This window comes from Nyctereutes procyonoides, unplaced genomic scaffold (assembly GCF_905146905.1).
Source record: "Nyctereutes procyonoides isolate TBG_1078 unplaced genomic scaffold, NYPRO_anot_genome, whole genome shotgun sequence".
Taxonomy (NCBI): Eukaryota; Metazoa; Chordata; class Mammalia; order Carnivora; family Canidae; genus Nyctereutes; species Nyctereutes procyonoides.
In genome coordinates this window covers 10,007,806-10,028,387 of record NW_026575117.1, presented here as the reverse complement: position 1 = coordinate 10,028,387, position 20,582 = coordinate 10,007,806, and the positions used below count along the sequence as shown (strand labels likewise).

Sequence of the window (20,582 nt, the reverse complement as noted above, 5' to 3'; positions counted from 1 at the left end):
TGCTTATGCAAATTCATTTTGGTGTTTTGATTGTTGTGTTTTTTTTTTTCCTAAGTTGTATTGAGAATCAGAACCAGAACTTCAAGGACCTTCTTATGTGCAATTAAGATTTTATTTACCTCAATTGATAGACTCGAAAGAGGTAGAACAATAAAATGATAATTTTGTTGTAAAATTTAAGATTCAAAAAGTTATTTCAATATAATCTTAAAGTAGTTTAGTAGTTTGGTAGTGCACATAAAAGACTAATAACCAAGGGGTTATTTTTGTATTGTAACCGAATGTTTTTGAAATGTCAAAAGAGCTTGTCATTTGCTATTGGTTTTCAGAATAAGTGAAGTTTAGAAGGAGAAAGACAGTGATATTTCTATGGAGATGGGAAAGATAAGTTCATTTCATCCTAAATGTAAATATAATTGATAAAATTGAATACAGGCCAGTGTATCTCAAACTGTAGGCCAGAAATATTTCTGAGAATCCAAAAATCTTCATGTGCACTCAGTATTATTTGTGGATGCTGTTGTGTTTAAGTAAAATATAAAATCACTCAACTATTTCAGTGAATTCGTGGTAACATTTTGATATTATATATTTCCATTGTCACCTGTTTGAACAGGCTGTCAAACATTTTAAACCATGCTGACCAATGAAATGTAATACGTGAATTTAAATTTTCTTGGTACCACATTAAAAAAAGGAAAAAGTAAAAATCAAGTAAATTGATTTTAATAATGTATTTTACTTAACTTACTATATCCAAATTGTTATCATATCAACATATAATCAATATAAAATTATTAAAGTAACAATTTACGTTCTTTTATTCATTCTAAATCTTTGAAATCTGGTATATATATCTTACAAGTGCAGTACATCTCAATTTGGATGCTGATCAGTTAAATTTCTATTAAATAATTATTTACTCAAAACAAAAACACTAATTTGAAAAGAAATATGCCCACCTGTGGGTTTATTATTGCAGCATTATTTACAGTAATGAAGATATGGAAGCAACCCAAGTGCCACCGATAAATGAATGGATAAAGATGTGGCGTGTGTGACACTGGAGTATTACTCAGCCATAAAAATGAGTGAGATCTTGCCACTTGCAGCAAGATGAATGGACCTAAAGGGTATTATGCTAAGTGAAATAAGTCAGACAAATACCATATGATCTCATTTTCATGTGGAATATTAAAAAACAAATAGAAACAAACCAAAAAACAGACTTAAATGCAGAGAACAAACTGATGGTTGCCAGAGAGGAGGTGAGTGGGGGGAATCAGTGAAGCAGACACAATTTCTAAGAGGTAGAAATTTCCATTTATAAAGTAAATAAATCACAGAGATGAAGAGTACAGCATAGAGAATATGGTCAATAATGTAATAACATTTGGTGACAGATGGTGACTGCACTCATCATGGTGAACACAGCAATGTATAGAATTGTTGAATCACTTATATCTAAAACTAATATAACACTGTATGTTACTTATACTTCAATTAAAAATTACGTTAAATAAAAGTGAAAGTTCAGTGGCTGGTTAAATTACGTGCATTTTTAAATGCTATATAGCTCTATGTGGCTAGAAATTAACATTTGTGACAGTATAATTTGAGACTTTAAAGAGGAGGTCCCATATATTATAGTACATTAAAGACGACTATCCTAGATCAAATCATCATTTTTACTTAAATTTCTCATGGATTATAGCGCTTGGAATTGTTAGATTTCTTTTGTTGATGAAGTGATTTAAATTGTTAGTTCTCAAGCACAGGTGGTTCTCCCTCAGAGAACATTTGCAATGTTGGGAGACATTTTTGGTTGTCAGAACTGGCCGGAGAGGCAGCGTAAGAGGCTACTGGCATCTCAGGTAGAAACCTGGGATGCTGCTAAACGTCCTACACAGCAAGAGACAGCCCCCACAACAGAGAATAATCCAGCCCCAAATCTCAGTAGTGCCCAGCCTGAGAAACCCTGCTTTAAATTACACCTTTCTCCCACACATACTAGATGATTAGTATCTTGATTCTCTGTTAGAGGGAAAAAAAAAAAATGTTGCAGTGTGGTCAGCTGTTTATATTTTAGAAAAACAAATATATGAGGTAATTAAAATATGAATGGTATCATTGTCTTTGAATCAATACAAAAAGAAGTTGAGATTGCACCTAAGAACAGTTCTTTATGTACTGGGCTTTCTTTATTTTTAGATTTAATTACTCTAGGTCAGAAACATTAAATACAAAATTCCACTTTCCTTCAAAATTTACTCTTGAGAGCATGGGATTGTGAAGCTTGGCTTCCTTGTTTTCACTGGTTATAAGATTCCTAAAATGGAGAAATTAAAACCTCACAATTGAGTAAACTTTGCAGTTTTCCATTCAGAAACTTGAGAGCTTTTCAAAAATTTTCAGAAAGAGTGTGTTTATATGTTTTTAGTCCAAATAAGATCTACATTGTGGGTCATTACATCTCAGACCCCTATCCTTGATTAGAGGCATCATATATGACAGTGAAATGAAACACATTATAATTGAGGATAGTAATGCCAGTTAATTTGCTATCAATATACAAATCAAGTAAGTTTGTAAGATGTTTGTTGCTTTCAAACATAAATACCAGAACCCTAGAAAAGTTATTTTGTTTCAGATATTCAGCAAGTTGTACATTCTGTAGCTCTGCTGTATTTCATTGGTCCTTTCCCACATTGGAAATCAAATGTCACTGATCAAGGATTACCAATGGCTCCAGACATTTCAACTTTATGATCTTCTAAATGTTGGAAGGGATCTTATAACGAGCCAGTATAACAAGCAAGAACTGGTTCAATGTTTTATTATATTAGAAAATCTATTTCAACATTGTGAAATAGTGTGAAATCATTTTTCTTTTGTTCTGTGAACAGTGAAGAAATCAGCAAATCTTCCAAATGTCTCAGACTCTCAGAGCAATTAGAAACTTTATTTAATATGTAATTTAAAGTTACAAGATCTGAACTATTTCACTTTCGAAAATGAACCACATCCTTATTGATTGAGGATTTTGCAGTCTTAGTTCATCTTACATCTCATTGAAGTTTTGGTACATGCTATTTCCTTTCTGTTTTAATGTGTTTCAAGATTATTTTGACTTAAGTACATGGGCCCAGAATCGAAGTAGTTAGGACGCTAGATACTACTAGTCTTTAAATACTTCATTCTCTTGTCCTTTTTGAAATTGGTAATGATGCTTTCTTTAGTTTCATAGTGAATTAAGTGTAATACATTTTGAGCATTTTCATATTTTTAGACCAAATTCTCTGTCTCACAAATAATCGTTTCTTATTTTTTTTCCCATTAAATCGTGTTTGGTAGTTATGTAGTGTGACTCCTGTTCACAATCTGACCTCTTTTTCGTATGTTTTTTCCAGACTGTTCAATCAGTCCGGCCCTAGTGCCCTTAGATTTTAGCACTATTAGTGGTGATTTTATATAAATATAGTTAATAAAAATTTGTCCTAGAGGAACAATATTTTGGAGCCTTTTTACATTTTCCTAACTAAAAGTAAAAACTTGAGTAAACCACAAGTATCGTAAAAAGTAAATGGCCACTATTAAGACTATCATCCTATCTTTAATATCTTTAATGTCTTAAGTGTTTATTTAGTTGTGCAAATGTGAGTTCATACTAAACATATGATTATAAATTCTGCCTTTTTTCACTTAAAACTGTATTTAATGATTTCTTCTTATAATGATTTCAGTTCCTTTTGTTTAGGGAGTTAACTTTTCTAAATTGTTTTCCAAGAATGGACAGTTTGCAGTATTACTAACAGTAATATTTAGCATTAATTTATTTTAAAAAAACATTTTCTCATTTTATTACTGAAGCTCTCTGAGGTTTATCAGTTATTATATAAACAGTGCTTTCTATATCACTAATTCAACTTAGCAGTTTACTGAACTAATGTGTTTAGGTAAAAATATAGATAGATAAGTGATTTTTTTTTCCTTGTACACTCAAAATTCTTTAAAAATTTTTTCTTGGTCACAAAGTTGTTGCCTTTACAATGATATCTACCTTATAATTTAACAGCATCTGACACATAACAGACTGAGAATAAAAATGCATAAAAATATCAAAACAGGAACAGAGTACTAATTTGTTGATTAATTCTAAGCTTAGTTAATGGATAAAAGCTTTGCAAATATGTGTAGTTACATTTACATTTTATTCATTTTTGTGCCATTTATATTTAAGTTTATAATATATTAATAAAAGTAAAAGTTATGTGGTACATATTCAGAGTAATAAGTAATAGTAATATATAAGCAATAAATTCACTTGTTATTCTTCTGATTACTTTGAATCAGCAATCTGATATGTGCTATACAATGTAGAACCTTTGAGAAACCAATACTTCAGTTAAGAAGGAAAAATGAAGACATTTAGAGATAGGTCATCTAATTCTCATTTAAAATAAAATTGTGAAGGCTATTAATGCAGAATTTATCAGTTTAAGTCTTAAAATTTGCATGTCTAAAATGACAGATTGGCCTGGATCTCCAAAATCCTTTACAGTCATTGACTTTTTGAATTTTAGGTCTCTTAAGATTTTATGCAGTATAAGAAAGAACCAGTAATGTAATACTCCTCTTTTGTGCCACAGTGTTAGACCAATAGGTCAGGGAAATATCCAAGATATACCATTGTTCAGCAGGCTATTGAAGATAGAATTATTGTAGTACAGTAGTTAAGAATATGATCTTTTGATTAGCCCGCCTGGGTCTGAATCAAGATTTCTCTACATAGGCTTTAAGATCTTGAGCAAGGTATTTCACCTCTCTAATGGTGTCCCAACTTCCTGAAATGCAAAATAGAGGTGGTAATTGTATTTACCTCAAGGGTTATCATGAAAATATATGATGTTATTGAGTATATATGTAAATTCCCCAACATGATGTCTGACATAAAACAAGCACTCAATAAATGTTAGATATTAGTAGTAATCTATGGTATCCCTGTGGGCAGGATGTAGAAATATTATCCAAAGGATTAATCGCTGATAATTCTTGAAGAAATTTTCCAGACCTATGTGTGTGGGTTGTATTGTCAAGGACTATTTGGGTTAGCAGTTTTATTTTCACATACATCTTCATACTGTTCAAGTATGACATCTTCATACTGTCCCAGATGACATAAAGCTGAGAAAAATAATGAATATATTGAATAATAAAATGGAAATCTGAAATGATCTGATAGTCTAGAATAGGATGAGCATACTACAGCCTGTGGGTTTAATATGGCCAAACACCTATTTTTGTAAATAAAGTTTTATTGGAATACAACCACACTCTCTCACTTACATATTATCTATGGTTGCTTTTGTGCTATAAAATGGAGATCAGTAGTTGTCAAAGAGACTATATGGTCCACAGAGCCTAAAATATTTACTCTGTGGCTTTTACAGAAAAGGTTTGCTGACCCCTGGCCTAATGCAGTAGCTTTCAGAATTTTTAAATTCCAACTCACAATGGGTTATATATTTTACTTGCTGATCCTGTACATACATTTCAGTGATTAAAGTATTATAAATACTAGAGCATAGGGTTGCCAGCTCTATTTAGCAATGAAGAAACAATATCTGAGACATATTTATACTAAAAAAGTATTTATTGTTTATCTGAAATTAAAATTTAACTGGTGTCCTGTATTTTATCTGCAACTCCATCTGGTTGTTACCCCCAGAGAGTTTGATTTAATTGGTTTGGGATGTGGCCAAGGCAGAAAGATTTTTAAAAGCTTCGTTTCTTATTCTTATATGCAGCCAAAGGTGAGATCTACTGGTCTAGCAATCATAAAAGTTTGAACTAGGTCACTGTGGTGGAAATGCAATATAAGCAGTCAATTCAGGAGAGATTCACACAGCAGAAACTGGGAAAAATTGAAAATTAGGGGAAAGGAGAAGGTGGTGATGTTAATTTAGGGAATCTATGAGAAGATTATACATTCAATGACTGAATATGCAATGTGTTTTGTATGGGGCATTTTAAATTTAGCATTTGGCCTGATATTCATGAGTTAGCACCCATGGATTTTTTTTTTTTTTACTCTACAGTTTATTGAAAAATTGGAGTTTTAAACTGGAAGACAAATGTTTTTAAAATATACTGTTCCCAGTAAGAATCATCTGGGAAATTATTTAGTCTCTCAAATTCTGATTGAGTAGGTATGAGACAGAGCTCATAATTTGTGTCTTAAGGAGCACCACTTCTGATGTAGGTAGATTCAAAGTGTCTGTCAACCATTTGTACTCAAGTATACCAGCATGTTTAAAAAAAAAAAATTACAGAATCTTTCTTCCCACTTCTGAAAACTGAAGTAGCTTTTGAGAGTGATCTGGCTCTCTCTCTCGTTTTTCTGCATCAAAATTTGAGAGCTCTTACTTTGGAAAATATAGGTTAAATTGAAATAGAGTTTCAAAAACATTTTTGCAGGAGATAACTTTTTAAAATATCTCTATTACTTATGTGCTTGAGATCGTTTGAGATATTTTAAGTTTGGAAAAAGATACTAATGAAAACAAAGTAAAAGGAGGGGAAAAGATATGTTATATAAACAGTAAACATAGGGAAGTTGACATACTATATTATTATTAAATAAAGTATACTACAAGGTGGTATTACCAGAGATAAAAATGAACGTTTATAAGCTAAAAGTAGATGTTGAAGAGGAAGACCATAATCCTACATGGGCAAGTCCTTAACAATATTGCTTATATGCACGTGCAGAGAAAAAGGATAGAACTAAAGAGAGAAGCAGACTAATCTTTAATCATTGTTGAAGATTTTAATCCTCATTCTTCAGGATCTAATAAGATAGGTCTAATAGACTAGAATAATAGAACAATTTAGGAAAAGAATGTGGCTAAGCAGATACAAAATTTGATTAGTACTATAACTATTTTGAACATTGACATTATAGAACTCTATATTAAAAAAGCTTGTAGGACAGTCACCAAGAGATGACATAGAAAAAAGATCATAAGGATGGATGAGTATCAAAAGATGGAAATTGCACCGAATATTTTCTGTGATAAGAATGGGATGAAATTAGAAGTCAACAGCAATAGGATATTTAGAATACTTCCAAATGTTTGGAAATTAACAACATTTCTAAATGTGAAAATAAATAAAGGATATCAACACAAATCCTAAAGGGAATAATGGGAACTATCATGAACAACTTTATACTAATAAATTTGAACAGTTACAAAAAAAGATAAAAATTCAATGAGAAATACAAATGACAAAAATAAAGTAAAAATCAAAATACCCTCATTATTATGAAAGAAATTAAATTTATTATCAGCACCTTCCACAAGAAACCTTCAGGTCCAAATAATTACACTAGTAAATATTATTGAACATTGAAGTAAGAAACAAACTCAGGAAACAGGAGCATTTCCTAAAACATCTTAAGAGACCAGTATAAACCTGATAACAAAACTTAACAGACATTCAAGAAAAGGAAACTACAAATCAATATCCCTCATGAACAAATATGTAAAATTCCTTAACAAAATACTAGCAAATCAAATTCAGCTACATATAAAATGGATAATACATTGTGACCAGATGGAGTTTATCCCAGGATTGAAGAGTTAGCTTTACGTTTGAAAAGCCATCAATGTAATCACTGTGTTAATAAAATGAAAGATCAAAAATCATGTTTATTTCAAAGGATACAGAAAAAGCATTTAACCAATTCATAAAGAAAACTCTGAGCTAATAAGGTAAAGAATGAAATTTCCTCAACATAATAAAAGGTGCATAGGAAAAAACTTGTAACTAATACCATATTTAATGATGAAGTACTGAATGCTTCCCCTCAAAGATTACATAGGAGGATGTCCTTAATTCTGTTCAACAACGTATGGAAGTTCAAACATAAGGCAAGACAATGAAATAAAAAGAAGAGAAAGTAACGGTGCCTTTATTCCCAGATAATATAACTGTTTACACAAAGATCATAAGGAATCTACTAAATAACTAGAAATAAGTGAATTTAGGAAGACATCAGGTTGCAAGAGTAAGATACTAAAATTAAATCCATTTTTATGTATTCACAACAAATAATAGTATGTCTTTTTTCATCTTTTTTACTTTTAGCCAGTGTATCATTATATTTAAAGTGGGTTTCTTACAGACCTATATTTTTGAGCTTTGTTTTTTGTCTTTAACCAATGTGATAGCTTCTTTTAAGTGATTTGTTTAGACCATTTACATTTAATTATTGATAATGTTTGGTTTAAGTCTACAGCTTTTTGTTCCTCTTTCTCCCTCTGCCATCTTCTTTATGGATAATTTGGATAGTTTTAATACTCCATTTCACTTATCTATTTTTATTTTTTTCCCAATTGCTCTAGGGATTACAAGATATATAAACTTTTCACATAGTTAGATTTTTACCACTTTACATGAAATGTAGGAAGCATACAACCATATCGTTTCCTTTATCTTCTCCCTTGTTGTGCTTGTCATATGTATTTCATTTATGTATGTTGAAAACTATCAAAACACAGTTATAAATTTTGTTTTCAATAGTCATACATATTTTAAAGAGCTTAAGGGGAGAACAATAGTCTATTATATTTATCAAGTTGTAGTCTATTACAGCATGTCAGTATGTTTTGATTAAATTGTAAATTGCCATTATGACTATAAGGTATTCCTTTTTCTCAATCCTATTTAATAGATGTTTTTAATCAGCTAAGTTAGGGGCACGTTAAGTAAAAGTCAGCAATTAACTTGCCATGTTGATTTAAATGGAAAATATTGCTTCACTTTTTTTCATTATTAATTTGGACTTCATTTAATTGAAGTGCTCAATAAAGATTTTTGTTTCTCTAACATACTTTAGTTGTATTTGTAATTAGAGGTTTTCTTGGTTTGGGCTTACTATTAGAATTTCCATTTTAAAAATAATAGCAATTTTTTAACAAGCCAATTAATAACTTATATGATGATATAAATTGCTCTGTGTTTTGAAAAATTCTAAAAGTAGTAAGATTTGCATAGTGCCTCTACCGTTTGATTACTATTTTTCCAGTGAAGTGTATATTTTTTATTAAATGTATTCCAAAATAGGGTTAGATACTTTTGATTTAGGTATAGATAACAATGGATTCATTTTTATTCTCTCACTTGGGATTCAGTTCTTATCTGAAGTGCAATATTAGGAGATTGCTATCCTGATACCAATAAACCTGTACTTCAAGTACACTTCACTGGTAAGGAACCTACTAAAAACAGCTATTTTGAAGAAGTAATTTTGAAGAAATAATTTTACTTCTTTGGTAATTATTTTAAATAGCACACTTAAATACTCATAAGTAAAAACTTTACTTAGAAACATGTGTATAGGGCAGCCCTGGTGGCTCAGCAGTTTGGCACCACCTTCGGCCCAGGGTGGGATCCTGGATACCTGGGATCAAGTCCCATGTTGGGCTCCCTGCGTGGAGCCTGCTTCTCCCTCTGCCTGTGTCGCTGCCTCTCTCTCTCTGTGTGTGTGTGTGTGTGTGTGTGTGTGTGTGTCATGCATAGATAAATAGAATCTTTAAAAAAAAAAAAAAAGAAACGTGTATGTTTGGGTTTTTTTAAGCAACAAAAGAAAAATTTGACCTTTTCTTAGAAATTGCAGTATGGATTTTATAGAAATTAAAGTCAAAGGATATTCAGAGCAAAATAGGCCAATAATAGATACTCTCTTATTTCTTGCTGACTGAAATTATTCCCAGTGACATAAATGATTATTGATATTCATCATTCGACAAATACTTGTTCTTGGCACTGAGTGTATTGCTGTGGAAAAGAAATGGAAAATAAAAGAGCAACTAAATATATTCATTTCAAATAGTGATAAATTCTATGAAGACAGTTAAATAGGGTAATGGAATAGAGTGTGTGTGTGTGTGTGTGTGTGTGTGTGTGTGTGTGTGTGTGTTTTAGGGTGGAGGAGAGGTACACTTTAAATCATAGGGTCAAAGAAGGCTTTCCTAAAGAAGAGACATTTGATCTGAGTCCTAAATGATCGTGGAAGCCCACCATGCGGAAGTGTGGTGCAGAGCATTCCAGGTAGAGAGAATATCCGATGCAAAGCCACTGGATCAATAATGAGGCAGTCCTGTTTGAAGAAAAACAAGAGGGAAATGGACCTGGACCTGGTAATTGCTGGGGAAGTTCTATGAAATGACACAGAGGAAGACTGGAGCCACATGATGTTATCTTAAAGGTTGTGAATGACCTTTTGATTTTATGACTTTTAGAAAATACAGATCAAAACAGAACTTGGTATCAAGCTGAATGTCCACTCTTGTTTTTCAGCCTTAGACATTTTATTCCAGCTTAATATTTTACCAGTGTGTTTGATTGATTGATTGATTTAGGAGCCACACAGATGTTCTTTTGCCAAGCATATTTATTTATTGTGGTAATGTCTGAGCTATTTTATACTAGCTAATAAAGTGATTTATTTGAGGGAAAAGGTGAATGAGTATAGCATATGTGCCAGTTTGTTTAGCTGTTTTGAGAATCAGTCTTATTTTTATGCGTTCTTTAAAGATTATTCTAACATATTAAGAGAATATTGCATTCTTGATTATGTTTTCTTAACAAAAAAGTTCTAAATTATTCTTTGTCTCATTAAATTTTCCCAATTATCTCCTTTGAACAAATTCTAATTCTCTTAGAGAATTGAGGGAACAAAAAACTACTGTGTTCGTGAAATTTACATCGGGATTCTACCTCTGTGGAGTATCTATGACTGATTAAGTAAGGCACTGTCAAAGACAAAAAGTTAAGTGAGTGTCATTTTTTTCTGTTAATGGCTGAGTTCCCAGAATGATTCAGATTTTAGCCTATGATATCATCCTTATTTAAGTGTTTAGACAGACAAATAAATACTTAGAGAAATAGCAGAATAAAATGAAGAAGAGGGAAGTAGAAATCTAAAAGAGTAACAGTCTGATTCAAGTTTTTAAGTGAATGCTGTATATTCAGTTTTCATTCAGAACATTGTGATTTCGATGACAAATTGCATGCAGTTTGGGATTTCATTTTGTCTGACACTGACATTAATACTAGTGGAAAGCACCTGCTTTCATTTTCAGAGTACTTTAAGAAAGTTAATCCTGAGAAAGTGATTCTGGGAGATGGGAAGCTTGAATGCTTTCTGTGTTCTCTCCCCTTCTGATTCCAATTTATTTACCTCTCTTGAGCCAAGCAGCTTCTGAGGTCAGAAGGCCTGCGGGAATGAGGGAGAAAGCAGGTTCTGTGGAGTCCTAGTAAAAATCTGATGCAGAATTTTATCTTCTATGGACCCCTTGAAAGCCTGGAGAACAATGTAAGAGAAGCCCCATGAGTGTGGCAGATCCTACGAAGAGCTCAATCTGCAAAAATCTTCCCTCCTCTCACTTTTTTGTCATTATATGTTAATTCACAGACAATAATGCAGTATTAATTAAAATTCCACAAGGACTGTCAAGGAGAATTCTTTGAAATTATTTTTAAATTACTAAATATGTGATTAATTTCTTAGATAAATAGAAACTGATGGATGTCTGAGAATAAACAGGACAAGTCTGAAAAAGAGACTGGTTTTGATGCTGATAGGGAGAGAGTAACTAATATTACTCAACTTTAGAACACACTCTAAAGCCACTTCAGTACAATCAGTATGAATCTAACAGAAGGATAAATACTTCTGTAGAACAAAATAGAACCTTTTTCAACTAGAGTTCTTCACCTGAATCACAGAGCTCAGGAAATGATTTATTATTGTTTTCTTGATTTCCTCGTGGATAATATAGAGCTAGTATCATTCTAGATGCATTGGAGAGAAGTCCATTTATTATATATAGTGTATGTGTTAGGCATCAGGACTTCATTCTTCCACAGAATCTAGGTTGAGAGAGACTAGATAACTCAGAACTATAAAATTAAATATGTAGTGAGGATGGAATTTCACCTTTATGAAAGATTTTTTTTTCTTTTGGTAATAGTACAGGCACAGTTAACTATCCATATGGGAGAAAATGAACCCTTATGGCACTTCATGTATGAAATAAAATTCCAGGAACTCTCGAGACTTAAATCTAAAAAAACAAAAATCTTAGAAGAAAATTTTGAATTCCATGTGTAAAAAAGTATGGATTAGGAAGAGTCTCTGAGATCAGGAGATCTAGAAATTTCAATCTTTTTCAAAGATTTTATTTATTTATTCATGAGAAACATAGAGAAAGAGAGGCAGAGACCAGGCAGAGGGCAAAGCAGGCTCCATGCAGGGAGCCCGGCGTGGGACTCAATCCTGGGTCTCCAGGGCCACGCCCTGGACTGAACGCGATGCTAAAAACCACTGAGCCACCAAGGCTGCCCTATTGTCTTTTTTTTTTTAAGGACAGATTATATCAAATGCAATGGCTTTATCTGAATTATTAAGAAGGCATTATAAATATGTCATGTCAATATGTAAAAAAATAGATGTTAAAAATACTTGAAATATAAATGATTACTATTTAAGGGTCAATTATAAACCAAGTCTTCTTCTAAACTAGTAAGAGAAAAAAAAAACAGAAAAAAAACAGCAAATGATACAAATAGGTAATTCTATTTATGTAGAGTTCTAGAACAGTAAACAGTAATCTATAGTAATAAAAACCACTCCATGGTTACCTGGGAAGTAAGTGGAAATTGCTGGCAAAGCGGCATAATGGAATTTTCTAAGAGGATGTTCTGTTTCGTCGTGGAGATGATTACATTGGCAGGTCTTGGACCTATGTACTTAAATGTGTACTTTAATGTATGTAAGTTATACTTCAGGAAAGTTGATTTAAAATATAATTGTTACCCTTAAATGCTAATATTTTTAATGATCTGAACACCTGTTGTTGGGGCTGTGGACAAAAGAGTTTTCTCTCTTCTTGCACAAAACTGAATTTTTATAGCCTAAATGGTAGCAACTTTGAAATATCTAAGAAGATAAAAATATATTTCAACCCAGCAGTCTTGTTTCTTGGACTTTTCCATGGGAATAAAAGTCTCCGTACATAAAAACACGTACACAAATATGTTCAATGCAGCACCGTTCTTAGTGGCTAAAACCTGTGTAACCAAATAAATGCCCATTAGTATGGGAATGGCTGATGAAACTGTGAAACATCTTTATCATAAGGTTTTAGATAGCCATTTAAAAGGATGGGTTCAAACGATCAGGTGGAAGAGTACCCATCAGTTATTGTTAAGGGAGAAAAGCATGATGCATGTAAGAAAAGCAAATAGACCATTGCATTTTTGAAAAGCAAATAGTGCTCTGAAAAAAATATTCTATAAAGATGCATGTTTTACTGTATGTGCACAAAACAAAACAAAAAACATTCAAGGATATATATTCTAGATCCTAAACATGGTTTGCCTAGCATAAAGGTTGGGGTGTAAGAGGAGTGGAAGGATAAAGCAGCAGTAAAGAAGAGGAGTGGTGCACTGAAGAAGATTTGTTCAAAAAACACCAAAACAGCACACAGAATTTCTCATCTTTGCAAGATACCATGTATCTCATAAGCTAGAAGAAAATTTAGGTTTTTGTTCTATCTTAACAGGGATATTTAAAATATATGTTCAGAGTTTAGAAAGATGTTACAAAGTAATGTTTATGACATTCTTCTAATTTAGTAAATAAACAAGATCCTCTGTAGGTGAGGTGTTGTTTTCAGACTGCTTTCAGTTTCCCTGAGAAACTCTCCAAATACAATCCTCTTGATTTCCAAGCACCGAAAGTGGATTTCCATTTATTCTGGAGTGGTATGATCTATACAGAAAAATGAGTTTTCCTGTTGGTCCCAAGGGCAGATCTGTGCAGATTGTAGAGTCCTTTTGAAACAGTGGATGAAAGAATGATAATTGACTATTCCTAGCTCTTTAGATTTGTGGAGATTCTACTTGGTTTTTCACTAGAGAACATATGGGGAAGCACTGTCAGGTCTCTGTTGGTATCTTTCAGCCCTTCCCCCCCCCCCCAACACCTGTACATATTTCATACTTTTATTTCACTGACTTTGGAGGGCGAGAATCTACAACTAACTCTGACATGGGCAAGGTAGTAAATGTAGGAGGAATTCTACATCTGCGGTCATCACTGGTTTAGATTTCTTTGAAGTTATGATGGGTACTTTTAGCACTGGTTGTGTTTTCTAGGACCTTCTTGCATTAGACATAAATCCTATTTTCACTATCATGGAAGGGAAAAGCACAGATTTCCATGTGGAAAAGTTTCTTTGTACCATACTATCCTTCATCTTTGGAAAACCTTCATTCTCCATGTTTATCTTCTATATCCTGCTATACCTCTGTGTTTGCTTACGAGAACGTCTAAGATTGTTTTCCTTCCCCTTCATTTATATACCTTTACCAACATAGGACACGAACACAAGAACCTTTAGCCCCATTGTAATTGTTGAAAACAGTACATTTAGAATACCTTGTCATACACACACACTCACTCACTTTAGCAGAGAATTCCAGAGTAGAAATATACATTGAATAAGATTTACTAATACTATAACCATTCCACCTCATATGTAAATATAGAGCATCTTGTAAGATCAGTTTTGTTCAACAGAGCACCAAGTTCAGAGCATCTTACCACATAAAACATAAGTTCAAGGAGGCACCTGATTTGAGACCCAAATGATGCAAACAGTATGGAATATCTTTAAGATGAGGATTTCCAAAGATGATTTGTACCCCATTAAATTCTCATTTCGAGGTTCCAGAGGAGACCAAAAAAATAGAAGTTCCAACTCTTGATTAAAAAAAATCAAGCCCGCATTCTAAGGATGATCTGGGTGTGTTTTAGAAAGCTCTTAAATCATTAACTCATCTTTTCATACTTAAGTGCTACAAATTAGCCACATTTTAAAAGCATTTTGGCGAATCATTTTTTTCCACTCTTGAGATATTAAACTTTTTGCAGGGACAAACATTATTCACGTGGCTCTGAATACTAAAATATTGATCCTACATTAAAGGGAGGGAAGGGACTAAAGTAAATCAAAACAGAAATTGAAATAAAAAATGGTAGACTTGATCAAGTAGTCATTTAAATTGAACAGAAAAAAATACACATATGCACATTATATATAAATCACACATATATAAATACATACATATATATATATATATATATTCTCTTTCTCATGGGGATTCTCTGGAGAATTTATGAATCTGAGAAGATGGACAGAATAAGGAAAAGATGATGAGTCGGCCTTAGGAAATGTTGATGGGATCAGTGTAAGTATAGGCAAGTTAATGCAATATGCATGAAGCTGCTTTTAATATGAACTCTTTAACTTATAAAACTTAGAGGAAATTGAAATTGTTCAACACACTAGTGTTTGAATTTGAAATTGAAAGATCCATTTTAATAACATTCCCTTTTCCTTTATTTTCTTCTTTTTTTGTTTTGTTTTGGTTTGGTTTGGTTTTAAACAGGCCATATACTCCTATGAAAGGAGGAATCTCCAATGTATGGTTTGACAGACTTAAAATATCTAATGACTGTCCAGAACACCTTGAATCAATCAATGTAATGTGTCAAGTGCTTACAGATTTGATTGATGATGAAGTAAAAAGTGGCATCAAGAAGAATAGGATATTAGTAGGTAAGACCTTTAAATGTTGGTGATTTAAATTTCTTTCACTCTTATATATTTCTGTACATTGAAATTTACTTGAAATATTATTTAGAAACACTCGTATATCGCTTGACCTGTTCATAGTTTCAAACTGAGTTTACATATTAAGGGTTTTAAAAATGGTAAACAGCTCATGAAACTTTAATTTATTTTCTTTTTAATAATAACATAATTTGAGAATTCCATGCTTAATTTTCAATTAAGAGATAATTCATTTCAGTTTTTAAAATATTTTATTTAAATGAGCTTAAGTTTTATAAACATGTTTAAACTACTATAGCCATGATTGAGGTAGCATATACAGTCAAAATATAATATAAAATTCATGAAAAGTAAACTTCAGAGTTAGTAGTAGGAATAGGGCATTTATAAACTCCTGTTAAATATATCTTCAGCAATTTCTGTTTCCAAGGGGATACAGTGTGCCTTTATATAAGCTGTTTATTCTACTTAATGCCCTTTTCTTTTTCTGTAATCATTAAATACATAAACTATAAAATCTCTATTTCTATAATGCATAGGAAAATGAGATTGGCTGGGTAGAATGTGGATGTTGCAGGACTTATTTTGGTGAAGGAGTTTTATTTTCAAATATAACTTCAATTTATAATGAGTTGTATTTAATGATGAAATTATAAAGCAGATTGGCTATCTCTGTCATATTCTAAATAACATTAAAATACACATTGGAAAAAAATAATAAAATACACATTGGGATCCAATATAGAAAAGATTTGGGTACATCAATAAACTTCCTTTGTGTTTATTGAAGTACTGAACAAGTCATTGAGTTGAGAGGCAGTATAATATAATCCGTAAAATCCATTCTCTTCTGCCTTGCCTTCAGCTTCCACTTTTGTTAGTTAAAAGCAGTGTGCCATCCAGCCCAGCAACATCCCTTTTCTGGTCTTCTGTTTCAGCATCGAAATAGATAACAAAATGAGAGTGCTGGAAAGACCACGAGGAAGGGCACCCAGCTCAGTCTGGGGGTCCATTATAAAACACTTAACAAGATAGAATTCAAAATGTGAGAATGTACGGCAGGGTTCGTCATTCAGTCATTTAGCAAATATTTTCTAAGTTCCTGTTGCGTGCCAAGCGATGTTAAATGCCCAAAGGATCTGTGTCACAACTGCTAACAACCTGGAAGAGCCCATGAGGTACTTAAGCGAAACTGTAATGCCAGCAAGCCTGTTGTGAGTGCCCTAAAGCAGTGTAACTGGCACATTCAAAGAGAATGATCACGTATATTTATTATTATTTCCCAGGATGCATTGCAATTCCTGGCATAGAGCAGATGCTTAGGAAGTTTATATGAAGCCATGACCTGATCAGTAACTTGATTTAATTAAGTGCCATAGGAATTCAGATGAAGCAGAGATCGTACCTATTTGAGGCTATTCAATAATTGTTTAATAGTTGTTTAGTAGGAAGGTAGCAATGACATTTGAGATTCGAGATGTATGCATAAATAAAAGTTTAACTACTGTGGAGGTCTAGGCATAGAGAATAAGATGAAGTAAAAAAAAAAAAACAGTACTTGAAAACGTCTGGACATTAGACAGATTTAGGGGAAAGTTTGTTGCCTGACCAAAATGCCTTGTTGACTCTGATAGCTGGGCTAAGAGACTACAGAGCATAATGGTAATAGTGACAAATGTGGGTTCGAACTTGACATCTGCCCTGTTACCAATGCATTTCCTACACTGCTTTTCTGCTGCCTCGCCTGGAAAGTAGGAATACCAGCACAACATCTGTTTTACTGGGTGGTGATATTTGTCAAATACTTGGCTCATTCTAGGTTTCTCAAACTCTTTTTGGGTCCCCTTCTGTCCTTTCTTCCTGTGGATGATGGGTGAGGGATGATCAAAGAAGGCCTTTGAGTCCTACAGCTCCTTAGAACTGTGCATCAGGAAAATTAATCTGGCAGAAAGGTTAAGTGAAGAGATGCAAAGTTGAGTGTGGGGAAAACCAGTCACTGAATTGATCATTGTAAGGTAAGGAGATCCTGAAGTAATGTTGTAACAGTGGGAAAAGAAAAGAACAGTTGAAGGGATTATTTTCAAATAAAATTATAAAATATTCATACATAAAAAAGGTAAAAAATAGGGATGCCTGGGTGGCTCAGCGGTCTGTCTTTGGCTCAGGGCATGATCCCGGGATTCTGAGATCAAGTCCTGCACTGGGCTCCCTGTGAAGAACCTGCTTCTCCCTCTGCATGTGTCTCTGTCTTTCTTTCTGTCTCTCATGAATATATAAATAAAATCTTAAAAAAAAAAAGTAAAAAATACTCTAATGGATTGAGGACTGTCACATTGATCTATAACTGTCATTCCCCAGATCCATCAGCTGCTTCATCTTACTCATCTTCAAAAAGAGACTGTGGGGACTGTTGTAAGATCAGAGACTTAATAAGAATTTTGAATCAAGGTTTACTTCTCCCGTTGAGTTTAACTGAACATTTTTAAGACTTCTAATACATGTTGTCACATTCCTTTCACAAAAAAATTATACCTATTGATATTTCTACCACCCCTGTTAGAATGTCCATCTGACTACATCCTCACTGAATAATATTGCTGTAAAAAATGTTGCTGAAAATAAGGTCATTAATTTTACTTAATTTGTTATTTTCCTTCTAATGCTGTTTGTTATATTTTAACACAGGATAACTGTTCTTAATTGTCTGTTAGTCTTCCCTTTTATGATTTTTCTTTTCCAAGTAAGGTCTCAGTTTAAGACTCTCTAGAACTTGTGTAAATATTCAAATAGATTCTCTACTGGTTTTCTGTAATGCAATTTATTTTTTTCTACACATAATTCTATGATTCATCTGGAATTTATTTTGCTTTTTTTTTTTTACCATGTCTTGGGGGTTTTAATTATTTTCTGAAGTACCAAGAGAACCTAGTTAAAGGATAGTCTTATTTATAAAGCAATCAGTAATATAGTGAGTATTTCATCAAAATTCCACTGAATTTATAACAACAACATTTCATTTTGGAAGCTTTGTAGGTTACTACATTATAAAATGGTAACATCTGAAATTTATGACAAAGGCATATTAAAACATTAAAATATTTATATTATATTATTTTACGAATATAAAATATAGCTGGGAAAGAAAAAAAAAGTTGTTTTTTTGTTTGTTTTGTTTTTAGAATTTGTGAGATGAACTGATTAACTTCTATCCAAAAGCCTCCTTCCTAGTTTGAGATAGGAAAGGGACCACAAAGTGCAGATGCAAGATGTTCTTGTTACCTGAATTGTTAGTTATTTAGCTAGTCAATGAACATAGATCTTCAGGAAGGATTCTTCAGCACTAAACATGTACCCCAAAATACACATGATCCTTGACCTCTTATGCTATGACAAAAAAAATTAAGTTATATTACCTCCTTTTTGTGTGCTGGATTCTTTACATGGGTTAGTTCTTAATGCAGAGAAGAAATAGCATTCTATCCTGCAAGAAATTTTTTGTTGTGGTTGTTATTTGCTTGTCTTACTGCCCACTGAACCACCGATTTATTTTAAAACATGGCACAAGAAGCAGTATCATTGCTGTGTTGGAATATTAGTACATGCATTCCCTGAGTTACGAATATCATAATTACAGATGCACTGATGCATCTGATGGCGGTATAAAACAAGTAAGAACTTGGGCTCTGGCCTCAGCCTACAGATTTCCAACCTGGATTCACTACTCTGTGGTGATCTCCTTAACCTCTGTGCTTGGATGATAATAATACTATCTATCATACAGAGTTGTGGTAATTGAATTAGTCAATTCATATGAAATACTTGGAAATGTGTCTGGCATGCAATGTTGAGACCATTTTCTTGCTGTTATTATATAGTCTTTATACCACTTATGCCACAGCCTCTCCAAACAGAAAGGCCCTACCTACTAGGCCAGACTTGCCACTGGGAGACTCATAGGGTAGCTCACTACTTCTTCCCTACTAGCTGTCTTATTTTTGCTTAGTGGTAGGTACACATGCTGTGTTTCCCTCTTTCTCATAGGTTAAATATTTAAATATTAATATTAAATAATCTTATTTTTAATTTAATATTTAATAATTTGATTTTATATTTTTCTACTGGTTTTTATGCTTTTGTAGTGTCTGTTACAGAACATTTTAAGAGAAATAAGCTTTAAGTGCTATTCATAACATTTTAATAAAGAAGAGATTCAATGGGAAGTCAAAGAAAAATGCACTTAAGATTCTGAACAGTTTTTATTACACACATACACACATGCACCACAGTGAGAATGGGCTATTTTTAAAACTTGTATAAGGGAAAACTAGAGAATTTTAAGATTGGAAAAGAAAAACATGGAGCTAATAGGTACAAAAATTGTTATCCTTATTGACTTGTTTAATATGTAGTAAAATTTCTGATATAATATCATACAGTATGTGCTCATGGAACCCTCATCTCAGATTATAACTGCAACCAGTATAACTTTGTAAAACAATACCTTTCTCTGTATTTGGGTAGGTGGGAGTCTGTTCGTTGTCTGGTTTTATTTTGATTAGTGATATTTTATTATATTAAACCTAGTTTTTTAAAAACAATTGTTTTTGGGCAGCCCCGGTGGCGCAGCGGTTCAGTGCCGCCTGCAGCCCAGGGCGTGATCCTGGGGACCCTGGATCGAGGCCCACGTCAGGCTCTCTGTATGATGCCTGCTTCTCCCTCTGCCTGTGCCTCTGCCTCTCTCTCTCTGTCTCTATGAATAAATAAATAAAATCTTAAAAAAAATAAAAAAATAAAAACAATTGTTTTTATAATATATGTTTTCCAAACTGTTTTTGGATAGTCTACTTAGTTTGATCAGGTCAAAGATGGTAC

The 20,582-nt window shown here is 32.8% G+C and overlaps 1 protein-coding gene across 1 annotated transcript in view; it reads left to right on the top strand.

The window, feature by feature from the left end:
* The window catches only part of LYPLAL1 (lysophospholipase like 1), a 36,471-nt gene that overhangs the window by 6,868 nt on the left and 9,021 nt on the right, over positions 1 to 20,582 (top strand). Inside the window, exon 3 of the mRNA XM_055334273.1 lies at positions 15,526 to 15,695. Coding sequence (XP_055190248.1) covers positions 15,526 to 15,695 — 170 coding nt within the window. The remainder of the gene's footprint in view (positions 1 to 15,525; positions 15,696 to 20,582) is intronic.